At 40.8% G+C, this 15169-nt stretch overlaps 1 protein-coding gene across 1 annotated transcript in view; it reads right to left on the bottom strand.

Moving 5' to 3' along the window:
• The window catches only part of RYR3 (ryanodine receptor 3), an 869465-nt gene that overhangs the window by 261644 nt on the left and 592652 nt on the right, over positions 1–15169 (bottom strand). The window contains exons 55-57 of the mRNA XM_073552155.1: positions 6194–6340; positions 4084–4146; positions 509–584 (exon numbers count right to left, since the gene is read on the bottom strand). Of these exons, the coding sequence (XP_073408256.1) occupies positions 509–584; positions 4084–4146; positions 6194–6340 (286 nt within the window). The remainder of the gene's footprint in view (positions 1–508; positions 585–4083; positions 4147–6193; positions 6341–15169) is intronic.

Here is a 15169-nt window from a genome sequence, read left to right as displayed (position 1 = left end):
AAACAACAGCTCCCCCCCCCGCCCGAGAAAAAAAAAACAGTTGTGGAACTTCTTTTGCAATTTTAATGTGCACTTGGAATTTATTTCCTGCTTTTCAGGACATCATATGATAAAATTAATGGTGTCATTCAAAAGTACAATTTTTCCTACAAAAAACAAGCCCTGATAAGGCTATGTGGACAGAAACATGTAAAAGCTATAGCTCTTGGATGAAGGGGAAGGAAAAATAAAAATGAAAAAATGGAAATTAGCAGCAGCGGGAAGGGGGTGACAAAAATATCAACAAAGCGCTTATGTGTTTTACGTTTGTTACTATTTATTTAGTTGCTGCAGAGTTTTTACGCATTGTTTTTATTCTCGGTTACATTTGTCTGGTAATGGCCACAGTGTTCATGTGCACCTACATATTCCACGTATACTAACAGTTGTGATGGCCCTTGTTTTTGGTTGTGACAATAACGTCTTGAAGTGAGTAAACACAAAACAATTCTATCTCCATATCACATACCTTTACTTTCCAACTCCATCTTCTTCTTTTTAGCCCAGATGTTATGGTAGTTTTCCGCCATCACTTCTACCATCCCCTGTACAAATATCAAAACTATCCATCAAACAAAACTAGAGGATAAGGAAAAAAAAATATTTTTTTCACCCGATTTGGTATTTCCCTACTTTGGCTTTAGGATGTATTGGAAAATTACTTTAGGGTTCACTTTTAGCAAATGAGAGAAAATCATGGGCAAATTGATTCTCATAAAGGAAGAGCCAGCAATTTATTGAGACACTGACGTTCTTCTTTCACATAACTTATAATCCTTATATATAATTGGAAGGGAAAGACAGTGTTTTCTGTTCTACTATGCTGAATGTACTTGGGCAAATCACCAGCAGCTGACCAATCATGTCCCAGATGTGTTGATGGGAGGCAAGTCCAAAGACACTGCAAGTAATGGTAGCACATTTAGTCCACGAAGGCTGCTCACAGTAGCACAAGCAACATGCGTATTGGTGTTGTCTTGTTGAAAAAAGGGCTCCAGGGACACTTTGGAGAAACAGCAGTAGAACTGATTCCATAGCCAAATCAATGTAATGCTGAGCATTAGTGCACCTAGAAGGAAGACTAGAGGCATGCAACTATGGCAAATTATGCCAGCCCATACCATAATCCCAGACATAGAACAAGTGTGTTGTTCCCTCGTGATGGCCTCACTGCCCACATGGTCTCAATAAATAAATTGAGATGTTTTGAAAATTTTGTTTCCATTATTTCTTTATATGCATATCATTAAAGGGAATCAGACAGTTGTTTCATGCTGCCAAAATCGCTGTAAGGCTATGTGCACACGCTGCGGTTTTTGCTGCGGATCTGCTGCGGTTTTGGCCGCTGCGGATCTGCAGCAGTTCTGCAGACAGTGTACAGTACAATGTAAGTCTATGAGATTTACAATCTGCTGTGCACATGCTGCAGATTTTTAACTATGGAAAAGCTGCGGTTTTGAATCCGCAGAAAGAAATGACACGTCACTTCTTTTCTGCGGACTCTGCTGCGGTTTAGCATCTCCTCCATTGTAGAGGTGATAAACCGCAAGCCAATCTGCAGGTAAAACCGCAGATCATTTTACCTGCTGTTTTACCTGCGGTTCCGCAGATACAAATCCGCAGCGTGTGCACATAGCCTAAAATGGACAATATTAACAACTATAAAGGAATAGTGCAATAGAATGGAGACATTAGACAGTGGCTCTCCTGAAGTACCGTATGTGGTTACCAAGTCAAATGGCTGCACATTTATAGGTATTTGATGTCATGGTATAGGACATAGTTAATGTTCTGTTCTCTCAGGGTTAGCTTTTGCTGGCCTTCCTTTGGATCTGGGAGGGGTATTTATCTTCACTCCAGACTAGGATTCCCTGTCAGCTATACTGTTGTTCTGGCTGTGTGTCTGACCACCCTGGTGTGCGTGTATACTGCATTGCTTGTTTGCTTCCTGTGTATGACCCGGTCTGTCCCCTCACTCTGTTCTCTGTCTCATGTTTTGGTACTATTGTCTTCTCCGGTTCTGACCTCCTGGCTTGGCTATTGTTACTCCGTTATAGTTTGTCCCTATTGTACCGTCTATTACCCGTTCTGGTTTTCTGATCTATTGCTACGTCCTGACTATCCGTTCTGTCTAATCCTTTGGTACTGTCGTGCTATCTCGAGCTTTGACCCCGACCTGATCTGGTTTATGTCCCTGTCTATGCCCCTTGGTAACTTGTCCCGTAGTTACCTTTCTATGAGTTTTCCTTCAGCTCCTAGTTCTGTGGAGCTTAGGCCACGCCCCCAGCAGTCATGTGCTTCAGGTCCTGTTAGTCTGAAGCAGGCATCTTCACCGCTGCTGCCCTGCTCCACAGGTATCTTTGAGCACAGTTTTTGTACTCAGGACACGCGCACTGGCACAGTGAGCCAGTGCAGTGCGGTGTTACTGACATTTGAGACCATGCAAGAAAGTGGATAATAGGTTTACTAATAATGATAGGGGTTTATACACACCCATCGGTGATAAACATGGACATTGGAGTATATACCACTGTATCTAACACTTATTGATTGCCTGATGTAAGTATGGTAAGGGTGGTACATTATCCCATTGTCTATATCTGCCTTTTATTTGTGTAGTGAGATTAGAGGAAGGAATAGCCTTAAGGCCCATTTACATTTAGCGATGCAGCAGCGATCCCGACCATGATATGACCCGGTCAGGATCGCTGGTGCATCACTAAATGGTCGCTAGTGAGCTGCCACACAGGCAGATCTCACAGCGATGTAGCGACACAGCAGCGGTCGTTACTTACCTTTCAGACACGGCGATCCTGACGTCCTCCCGCCCGCGTCCACGCGTCGCTTGTCGGCGCCAGCAGGAAGCCCAGCAGGAAGCTCCCGACGAGAAATGGAGCTGCACGATCTCGCACGATCAGCGACAGACAACGGGGGAGCCAGTCAGAGGTAAGTAAGTATCACACATAGCGATATCGCTATTTTTTTAGTAGGGTTTATCAACATCTGTCATTGATAATAAGAATGACATCAGTGCAGGATGACTCCTATAGCACTGTTGACCATTGGTGTTTGTCACACGTTTATGTTAATGTGATCAGTCTAATAAACATTATGATTTCTCCTGATGAGTCATCATAAAGGACAAAGAAACACATTGAAACAATTGAGCTGAGACAATTTAGCTACGTTTCTGAGACCTACTCGTGGGTAGAGGGGATTCCTTTAATGCATGATACTTTTCTAGCGTGAGACTAGCTTCTTAAATTCCAGACACTTCTCATGTGATCTACCGGGATTTTGAACGGTTTTAGTCTCCATTTTTGTAGTAATCATTTAGGCTATTTAACTATTTAAATAAATGTTTAGTTTTATAATGATCACTTCTCAGTGATTATAATATTTTGAGAAAATCATTCTATACAGTGACATTACCATACATATATATATATATATATATACCCCTCTCCTCTACTCCATCACTTTATAATGAGCCACAATTCTGGCACAGATGGCATCACATTTATTATCTTAGACACTTCACGTGTCTCAAGCGTGACTTAGGATGCACTCTACAGACCCAAAATGTTTGAGCATATAATGGTGTAGAATCAGTAAACCAAGATGGGAGATAAATTTATATTAAAGACTGTCTAAAAATATGCCAAGTAAGCTATACTGTAGTCATAATACACTAATAGCGGTTTTGAGTTAGGGCTCAAGCATATCACATAACATGCACAAATCTGAAATAAGACAGAAATCTACAAGGCTTGGCTATCTCTGGAAATACCATAGACTTTGAGTGGCAGTATGCATGTGCAACCACTTAAGCATTTATTTGGGGGACTCAAAACCCCCATTCTTATGATTATGGGGGAGTGGTGGGATCCCCAATGATCAGCAAATTCTTATCTACAATATCTTAGAAGTGATCTGATGAATACTGCATTTCTGACTTGCAGTCAGAAATCTGGTTTTCTTAGGTTCAAGGTTAAAAACAAAACTGTTTTATAGATCAAAAAATACATGAAGGTTAGCACAAACCTGGAGCTCTCTGGAAAGGACAACATTGCTCAAATCAGTTGGGGTGGGACTATAGCCGTTCCCCTGTAAATATTAATTATTGATGAGTATTAGTTGTAGAATACAATAATAGTTACATAAATTATCTTCAATTCAATGAGTATATATATTTATACACTGCTTAAAAATTAAGGGAACACTTAAACATCACATTAACACCTCCAAGTCAAAATAATGCTTCTATAAATCCCTGTGATTATAGAAAAAAATTTGGGACATACTTTATATTAGTGGAAAATTTAGGTTGATTTGTGTTGTGTTTTGGGGTTTTACTATTTCAAATATGATTACTTTTTTTTTTAGGACCGATTCATTTTTGAAGTGACTTTGATGGGCCAATCCTTCTTATGATCAGGGTTGCAAACTTTCCTTTTTCTTTCTGGACAGCTTATCAAAAAATCATGGACAGACAATTTACATTTGGAAAACCATAATAAATCACTATGATTATAAGTGATACATGTCTAAAGCCCATGATTCTGATAAGAAGAATTCAGCTGCATTCACTGTGAACTGTAAAATGATAATTACAGTCAAATAATCTGTATAAGTTTCTTCAGTTTAAAAAAAAAATTACTGACACCTTAATTTCTTTTTATGGACAGGGCAAAAAAGTGCCCTATTCTTACACACTGTCCTGGGCTGTCTTGATGGAATGAATGTCCATTGAGATAGAACTGTGAATGCTGCAGGAAATCTGCAGCTGATGATAGGCTGCAGTGCTTACGTGACATAAACAATGTCACGTCACCACCGGAGGACAAAGAGCTCAGAGAGCAAGAGTGGTGCCATCCTGGGAGTTAGTTATGCTTTTTTTTATTTTTTGAGCACATTGGGAAAATTCATAAGCATTAGGATGCAGTCAGACGGTCATACAAATTGGAACCAGATTGGAATACAATATTCAGACAGGCCGGTGCCTCTCTCGACCCTAGCAAGCCAGCTGCATAGAAATACATGTACATGAAGCTGTCATGCTCAGGTCAGGAGAGCCGCTCAGGCCATGCACTGCATTCCGATCTCGGTCCGATTTATGCGGCCGTCTGACTGCACTCTCAGTTGACAACCCCCTTAATCCCAAAAGAAATGTTAGTGTCATCAAAGTGCAACTTCTCTGTGCCAGTGATGCACAAAGTTGTAGAGAATAAATAAATTGCCAGGAATTATTCAGGCATGACTTCAAAGTCACACAACAGTTCTCAGCTGACTGCACTGCCATATTCAATGTTTAAGCTAAATAATTGATGTGGCCACACAACCTGCCATGATTACACAATTTCACAGTGGTATAACTGACATTATTGCAGGATAAGGTTCCGGAATTCATCCAAAAATTCCTGGTTTTTGCAAATCAACCACCTGCATATAGTCAGACGTGAAGCTTCACATCACTTGTCTTATCTATTGCATTATTTCTGTGCCCTCTTGTGTATAAATATGTGATTCTTCAGATGTTGTATTAGTCTAGCCTGATGAAGAAACCTGAGTAGTCTCGAAAGCTTGCAATTTGCTACCATCTTTTCAGTTAAAGTACTGTCACACTTAGCGATGCACCAGCGATCCCGACCAGCGATATGATGCTGTCAGGATCGCTGGTGCATCGCTAAGTGGTCGCTAGTGAGCTGCCACATAGGCAGATCTCACCAGCGACATCGCTGGGGACGGGGGTCGCTACTTACCTGTCACCCCAGGCGATCCTGCGTCCTCCCGCCCGGCTCCACGCTCGTTGCTCGTCTCTCCACAGGAAGCGCCGCAGGAAGCTGACGACGAGAAACAGTCCAGGACGTTCTCGCTCGATAACCAGCGGGGGAGCCGATCGTAGGTAAGTATCAGACATAGCGATATCGCTAACAATATCGCTATAACGTCACAAGTTATAGCGATATTGCTAGAGATATTGCTTAGTGTGACAGGCCCTTTAGCCATTAAAAGGTATCAACCACTGAGGACTCTCAATTCCGAATAATTTTCTATACTGTACATGAGGTAGTCAGGACACTTTTAATGTGGTAAGATCACATAGTGACCATGTATGAAGAAGAAGCTTCTGTATATAACTCAGCTAATTTACCTGGTTAGTTTGGGAAATGCTACGCATCTTTTCGTTTTCCCGATGAAGTGCTAAAGCTTCTCCTTCTTTAGTCCTTTCTACGCTCCAGCCCATTGTCAACATAGTTTTCACCGATTCCCTTACTGGCCATCGATAAATTTCTTTCTCCTATGAAAGGATTAAAATAAGTTAATTACAATTTATAATGTACAGATCAAACTGCAGAGACATCAGATAGCAAAACGTCACAGAGGAAGGTCAGGTGGGTTTCAAAAGATGTAGTAACAGTAGCTTACAACATGTCCAATAGAAAGCAAAACTGGCACTGGATGACGTTAGTCTGTTTAACTGAAGATCATTAAATCATTAACTCTAATTCTGTCATTTACATGTACTTTATGTTGAGTTTCTGGTGATCTATTTTATGTAAAATAGAGGGCAGGTTGCTAGCTGAGTAGAGTTCACAGTATAACTAATTTTGCAATTTAAATTTTTTTTCTCTTATGATAAAAATCTCCACCTCTTCCAGAGAGTTGTCCATTATGTCTGCTCCAAAGTTCATTTATTTCACGCAATTTCCTTTTATCTAACACAGTTGTGTCTTAGATACATAAATAAATTCACAATAGCACAGACATAAAGCATCCCAAGTTGCCTGCAATAGGGCTCCATATGCATGGTAACTGTGGAAAGAGAATTGTTGGCTAATCAACCAATACTTTTTAAACAATAGACAAAAAGTAATTCTAAAGAGAGCCAGTCAGCACGATTTTCTAATATGATGTAAATACATGGTGCAGTAACAAAGATTAAATTGATACCTTTGGTGAAGAAATACGATTAGTTTTTTTTTTTTAAATCACAATTTGAAGTTTTCTGCTAATTAGATTTCGGTGCACAGGGGCTGGACTGTGCACTGCGCCTTCTCCTCTTGGTTAGTGATTCACTGCCTTTCTGTCTGCCCCTGGACTATGAATTACCAGCCTCCACCATCTGAAATCTCAGTCACCGGTCATTTAAATAATGGAGGCACGCAGTGAGGCCAGAAATTAGTCAAGAAGGAGAAACCCAGCGCCTGTGCACCGGTATCTAATTAGCAGAAAACTTAAAATGGTGATTACAGTACAACCACAAAGTGTATTTCTTCACTAACTGTAGCAATGTAATTAGTATTACAGCACCATTACAGCCATGTCTTTACCTTACATTACAAAATTGTGCTGACAGGTTCTCTTTAGGGCTGGGTTGAACAATTTGATGTAGTTCTTAATTATTTTCATTCTTTCATGTAGCGTGCATCCTAAAGCGGAGTGGATTAAAGGGTTATTTCTATCTTCATAAATGAGTGTTGTTAGATAGGGATTGTAAGTAAAAGCATTTTTTCAATTCACTCTTTATTAAAATTTTCCAGCAATCTTGACATATTAACACTTTGTTTACAGCCCGTTGCTTAGGAAATCGACCACCGCTGCTGTCTGACTTGTAAGCGCTGTGCTGACGCCGGCCGGGAATAGGAGATAACAGTGAGCTCTAACAATCCTAGATAACTTCAAAGCACTGCTATGAAGCTTAATAAGAAGAGCTTGTAAAGCACGGTACATGATACAAGCACAAGCACATGTTACAAGATGCCATTAGTGTGCTGTATGTGTTTTCCACGGACCCATACACTTGTATGGGCCCTTGTCATCCGTGCTGACGGAAGAAAACTAACATGTCTCCGTGTGGTTCACATGGAAATACGGACTGTAAGAAAACGCAGACATATGAGATCACCCTAGGTTATAATGGGTATCAATGAACAAAACATGCTACAAGGACATAAAAAGGGGTCTAAGGATGTCATTTTCTGAGCGCTAAAGAACTATGTTTCTCTAATCTTATTCAACCCTTTTCTAGAGTATGTAAATTGGATTTACCATAAATTACTACAATTGCCACTTGAAAAAAACAAAATCCACATAAGAAGAAAATGGCGATAGAAATAACTGAACACTAATTTATGTGGTTACTATTTTATATAAATTGAATTTAAGTTACATAATTGTCCCCAATGATGTTGCTCTAGTTCCAATGTCTACTAAACATACATATGACATTAGTAATGTTCCTGTATGTTTAGATTATTTAGCAAGGAGCAGACAGTTTGTTTCAAGATAAAAAATTTAAAAAAAGCTTGAGTACATTTTCACGTTTAGCATACATTCTTGCATTCTACATATCGGGCTATTCCCTGTTTATCCTTGCCCAGGCTGGCGGCTTTACCAATCTGTTTATCAGGATTCTTACATCCCATGCTAATCTCTAGCACTTCTCAAATGGCCTTTGCTTCAGACGCTTCCCTATTAATCTTGGAATTACCTAAAATAATTCCCTGCTTTCTCGAAACCTTGTCAATGTGACACTACTCATACAGCATAAATGAGGATGATATTAATTAGATATAACTTTCTTTAGACTAGCAGTCAATCAAAGTATATAAGGATTTGATAAACAATTCCTTTGTCCGGCAGTATTTCCCGAGACAAGGTAGGTCTCTGGCAATCTTATCTACCTGATTAATCTGGGTGATGTTTGTACAATTTCCACTCTTTGCCATTTTTACCATTCACTTGTAAATCCTTTATTTTATTTAAGTCTAGTTGTGCTTAAGGTATCTGAAGCAATGTAGCAAAACTAATCAAACTGGCAAGAGCTAGAAAGATAAATTTGCATTCAATTCCTTTAGTTGGCAGTTGACTTATTTCTAAGGGAAAAACCCACTAATTTCATAACTGCTTATTTCGTCTGTATTTCGTCTTCTAAGATTCTTAGGCCGGAGTTAGATAGAGGAGAAAAGTGGAAATATAGTGTAAAATCCTACGAGACTACAAATACTCACTTCTTTCTTCTGTTACAAACCTCATTTATACTGGATAAATGTCAAACTTCTCCAAGTTTCAAAACTTTCTGAGGTTCTAAACATTTAATATTAAGAAGGAGATTAAAGCATTTTTCTTTTGTGTTATTTTATATAAAACACATGAATCAATGAGGTTTACTACTAGTCAAGTTCTATTAAGGGTCAGTAATAGTAGCAGGATGGCTCAGTGAGGCCCTGGTTTCACATCCCACCAAGGACAACATCTGCAAGGAGTTTGTATGTTCTCCCCGTGTTTAGGTGTCTTTATTTCGGGTTCTCCGGTTTCCTCCCACACGGCAAAGACATACTGATAGGGTATTTAGATTGTGAGCCCCGATGTGGACAGTGATGATAATGTCTGTAAAGCGCTGCAAAATTAATGCCGCTATATAAGTGAGTAAAATAAATAAATGAAATACAAAAAAGAAAAATAGGAATTATTCAGCTATGAAAAGGTAGGTATAAAACATCACTTTTATTGCAGAAATTTAAAAAAATTGTTACCGATATATCACAGAGGTTAGGGCATACCGATGGGTTTCGGCGTTCAAGCCTTAGTCATGACTAAAGGGCCTGTCACACTAAGCGATATCACTAGCAATATCGCTATAACATCATTGGTTTTTGTGATGTTATAGCAATATTGCTATGTCTGATACTTACCTCCGACCGCTCCCCCGCTGGTTATCGCTGATCGCGCGAGAACGTCCTGGACCGTTTCTCGTTGTCAGCTTCCTGCTGTGGAGACGAGCGACGCGTGGACGCGGGCGGGAGGACGTCAGGATCACCTCGTCTGACAGGTAAGTAGCGAACCCCGACCCCTGCGATGTCGCTGGTGAGATCTGCCTGTGTAGCAGCTCACTAGCAACCACTTAGCGATGCACCAGCGATCCTGACCGCGTCATATCGCTGGTCGGGATCGCTGGTGCATCGCTAAGTGTGACAGTACCTTAAGGCTGTACTAACCTCTGTGATATGTCAATCACAATTTTTTTTAAATCACTGCAATAAAAGTGAAGTTTTATGAAATTTTATACCTACTTTTTTATTCCTGGAGAATTTATATTTTTCTTGTTTAGAAAAAAACTCCATTACATTATTTAAAATAAAAATCTAACTCACAATTTCTGACAAAAATAGCATTATGTTTATTTAGCCTGTGTCTGGTATTAGAGTTCAGTCACATTCAACTGAATCTTCATGCATGTAAGGATGATAATTGGCATATAACTTGTATTCATTTGTATGATGGGCAGCATGCATATACACTATTTTGGGGTCCACTGAAACTACTTTCATCATACTAATTATTTCAATTTTAATTTGGTAACTTCAGCAGTTACAAAAGCAGTCAGTGAAAACCATTACAAGTGGCTGAAGTTACAAAATTCAAAATAAAACAAAAAGGACCCCGACGCGCGTTTCGCGTGTCAACGACCATGCTTTCTCAAGGGAAGTACAAACGGGGTATGAGCAGGACCTTTTTAGACCCATGTGACCAGTCACGTGGTAACCAGTGGACCAATAACAGTGATTTGAACGGCGCGCGCGCACCGCATATCCCTTGAGAAAGCGTGGTCGTTGACACGTGAAACGCGCGTCTGGGTCCTCATACACCTGGCCCAGGGTACTTCTGCTCCTGCCCCCGGTAAGCTTTCATCCCCCCTTATGCCATGATTATCTTGATCAGATCATTTGACTTTTTTATGCATAGCGCTCTGGGGTGTTCTTACAGTGGTGCATGATTTTGTATGTGCACTTGCATTTTATATACATATCACTCTGTTTTTCATGCACCTGTGGGCAGGTTGGCTTTTTGTTACTCTGAGGCTTTGTGCTTTTATCCTGTGGTGGTGTCATATTTATTACCTCACTTGTTACCTTGCATATGTGTTTACTGTTCTAAATAAAGTTGAATTTTTTACTCTATTCACCTGAGTACTTTTGTCTCTCCTGTTATACAGCTATGATCGGAGGTATCAGAGGCGAGTTCACCGCAGTGAAATATGAAATTCTCCCAGTGAACTCGCCTTTGCACCATGGTGCAAAGACTTTCTCATGGTGCTAGCAAGGATCTCACCAAGGTCACCGCAGTTCAGCCGAGCTAGGTACGCAGCCTCAGTGACCAGCAATAACCTCGATGACGTCACCGCTGGTCACTGATGCAGTGCTCGCAGCAACTCATTTCCCAGTGGTTTTCCGCCTGGACGATCACATCTTGGCACTGTCCAGGTTGAAAACTGTTTATCCCCCAGACATGGATTACAGTGTGGGACAGGACGACGGACGACGGACAGGTGAGGGATTCAGGAGACAAGGGATTCAGTGGAATTAGCCATTGGGGGAGTATAACTGTGTTTGTTGTTTTTAAATAAAAATGTAAGTGTTTTGTTTTATTTCAAAAAAGACTTCATTCTGGCTGTTTCTTTATTTACCCTATAACTATAGGATTAGTAATGGATAATTGTCTTATAGACGCCTCTCCTTTAGTAATCTGTGGGCTTGATATCACCTGACAATACGAAGGTGACATCAACCCCACAAATATGAACCCCACGTGCCACCGCTACAGGGCAAGTGGGAAGAGCCAGGCAAATTGCCAGATTGGAGCATCTAATAGATGCACCTTTTCTGGGAGGCTGCTATTTTTAGGTTGGGGACAGGGGTAATATCAATTGCCCCTTACCAGCCTGAGAATACCATCCCCCAGCTGTCTGTTTTAGCTTGGCTGGTGGTCAAAAATGGGGGGGGCCTCACACCTTATTTAAAATTATTTATTTAAATAATTAAAAAAATATGGTGTGAGGACCCCTCTATTCTTGATAACCAGCCTTACTGAAGCTGACAGCTGGGGGTTGCAGTCCCCAGCTGTGAGTTTTGCCTGGCTGATTAACAAAAATACAGGGGAATACAAACCGTCTTTTTTTCATTTATTTATTTACAGTGCAAGCGCTGGCTGATGAATACTTCCATCAGCCTCTCCTGCTCTCACAGTTATTAGCAGCAGGTGTTGGCTGATGGGAGGAGTAGTCTCATCAGCCAGCACAAGTGACTGGAGGTAAACTTTATACTTCCGATCACAACTGCAAGCTCACGCTGTCTTTTGACAGTGTGGGAACCGTGGCTGTCTGACCGGTGGTGATGATTTTACCGCAGATCAGACGCGGTGTTTGCTGCACTGTCATACACATGACAGTGTGGCAAACTCTTGATGTTTGGGTCCTCCATTCAAGTGAATGGGGTTTGGATTCAGGTTCGGGTCCGGGTACTGTTCTGGTGCCTGAACTTTTTATAACTGTTTGGCCGAACCAGAACATCCGGCATACCGACCATGTAAGTGAAAAATTCCTTTATTCAGCATATTGTAACAAGTTAAAACAGGGAAGGTGGATTAAAAACATCTGACGTGTTTCTGACGTGGCAATGCGCCCTTAGTCATAGGTTATCAGTGAGACAATAAAGGTAAGCATATATAACAAACATAATCCAATCAGAAAGCACAAGATAATGAGACTGTCCATGGACCATGTGTGCAACACACGGACGGGAGATGTAATCACGGAGAGAAAAATAAAGAAAAGAAACAAAGAAAAACCCCAAATTAATGAATGTAAAATAAATCGTTCCTAAAATTCATTCCTTTGGGATACTTGGTGTCCAGTTTTAGTATTCAGAAAGCTTCTTGAATAGGGAGAAATTTATGCCGATTGCCTTCACATTCAGGGCAAGAAACTTCTGGACCAAAAAATGCAAAGCATGTAAGATCCTCTTTGTGAACATTCTCAAAGTGTTTGGATGCTCCCGAATAGGAACTGCGCCAGAAACAAGTCAGATGTTTTTAATCCACCGTCCCTGGTTTAAATTGGCACAATAAGCCTGAATAAAGGATTTTTCACTTACATGGTTGGTGTGCCGGAGACATCCTTTTTTTCCCCACTGTCTACGGCTGCATTCACCAGCAGGACCGGCACCCACCTGGTTCTCATTACATCTAGCCTCAGTCAACTACATTCAACGCTATGGTGAAGCTCCCTCACCCTCTCCTCTCTACTCCAAATGGGATTTTACTATATATGAAATCACTTCTTGTGAGCCTTTGTTCTGGATAATATTAAAATCGGTTACAGATTTAACAATGAGGAAAAAAAAAGGTTTACAATCCTTGTAGTGTAATATTTTCTTTTGATATGGAAGAATAAAGCAGAACAAATAGAATACAAGTCTGCACACATGATATTGATCTTAAACTGCACACAAAGCAATATTGCCCAGGGAACTCTATTTTATTGTACCTGAAACACATAAAAATGCTTTGGCTAAAGTGCTGACATACACAGTGAATGTTTTATTTTCCCACTGCATAAAGACCTGTCACATCTCGTTATCTTCAGCGCTCCATACAACAGTGCAGACCTTATAGGGTGCTCTGCATCCTCTATCCAGTTAGAGTTTTGACCACAGAGCGACATACCTAGTGGTAAATAATACATCTAATACAGCTATATAATTTTATATGTAAACCCCTTACTTGTTTTTATTTAGTCTGTACACTTTCAAAAGCAAAACTTTTATTATACAGTATTACATAATTGTGAGGGCAAGGTCACTAATCCACTCTCCTGGTGCTGGTCTACACCCCTCCATCTCAGTACTCTGAAGCAGGTCAGTTTTGAACTCTGAAAGAGTGCATTCACTCAACTGAACGTTACGGTCCATGTTCGGGCTGCCATATGCGATCTGATAGCGTGTGTCCTGACGTGAACTTACAGCCTCACAGGAATACATGATGCTGTTAGTTCCGGTAAGGAGACCTGCAGCACAAACATGGACTATAAAATAGCTTTTCAGGGGAGGAAGGCATTATCTTCTCACATACAATCTACTGCGATCAACAAAAATGATCATATTATATATCCATTACATAAATATACTACTGGGCTTGATTAAAGGTGTCTGATCCCTGGGCAGCATATTATAGAGCAGCCAAAGCTGTGCAGACCTTCATCGTCACATAGGTGTTATCCGAGCACGCATGTGTGCCAATACAGTATCTTTTGCGTGTTTGAACACCATGTTCGAGTCGCCGAGGCTGCATGGCTCACACCTGTTCAACAGCCGCAACACATACAGGAATTACCTGTTTGTTAGGCAATCCCTGTAAGTTTTGTGGCTGTTAGCAGCAGTGACACATGCAACCGCGGGGACAGGAACATAATAGAAGACACTCTATTTGCACACGAGCTTGCTTGATAACATCTTATCTGAGCACGCTCACTCATCACTACTCATTATGTCTGCCCACCCTGCTGTCCACCCACTTACATGTCAACCACTGCAAAAACACCACCTTGCCCTGACCTTTGGCTACCTGACCATCATTTACTTCTTCGGTCTTAGTACTGTATTTTTGGTGTCAGCTGTTTATCTATATTTCAGACTCTACTAATGGAGATTACTCAGAGGTTATCACCCAGGGAAACACTATAGCACACTGCACACCTTGCAGTTGTGAAAAAGGGTTGAGGCACAATGACCCCTGATATTTACATGCTGGATTACTTCTCTTCACTGCTAAGGTTGTAAATTAGGCCGGTGTCAGACATGCGAGAAACTCGCAGGAGTCTCGCATGTCAATACCCGGAACTGCTGCCGGCACTCGGACAGGAGCGTGCAGCTGCATGTATTTCTATACAGCCGCACGCTCCTGTCCGAGTGCTGGCCGCAGTGCCGGGTATTGACATGCGAGACTCCTGCGAGTTTCTCGCATATCTGACCCCGGTCTTAGATATATTCTAGGAGGATTATGCACTTGTCTCTATTGGCAAATATTTTACAGTGCAATAAGAAATCGCTATATTTTTTGCAATTACAATACAATCCTGCCAATTCTATTGTAAGAAATAACCCAAAAAGCATAGACCAAAGTTTTTAAAGGACTAGATTCTTCCATTTGATGCTGTGTATAGCAGGATCACCAATGTAAACATGATAATATGATTTAATGGGACAGTTCAGGAGAGCGCCACTTTAGCCTCAAATTTAGTTGTGCAGATGATGTTAACTTTATAAAAGTGACAGGGATCAGCTGACCTACA

The sequence above is a fragment of the Dendrobates tinctorius genome, unplaced genomic scaffold (genome assembly GCF_039654945.1).
Source record: "Dendrobates tinctorius isolate UK_male_01 unplaced genomic scaffold, ASM3965494v1 ptg000186l, whole genome shotgun sequence".
NCBI classification, from domain to species: Eukaryota; Metazoa; Chordata; class Amphibia; order Anura; family Dendrobatidae; genus Dendrobates; species Dendrobates tinctorius.
This window is presented reverse-complemented; position numbering and strand designations above follow the sequence as displayed.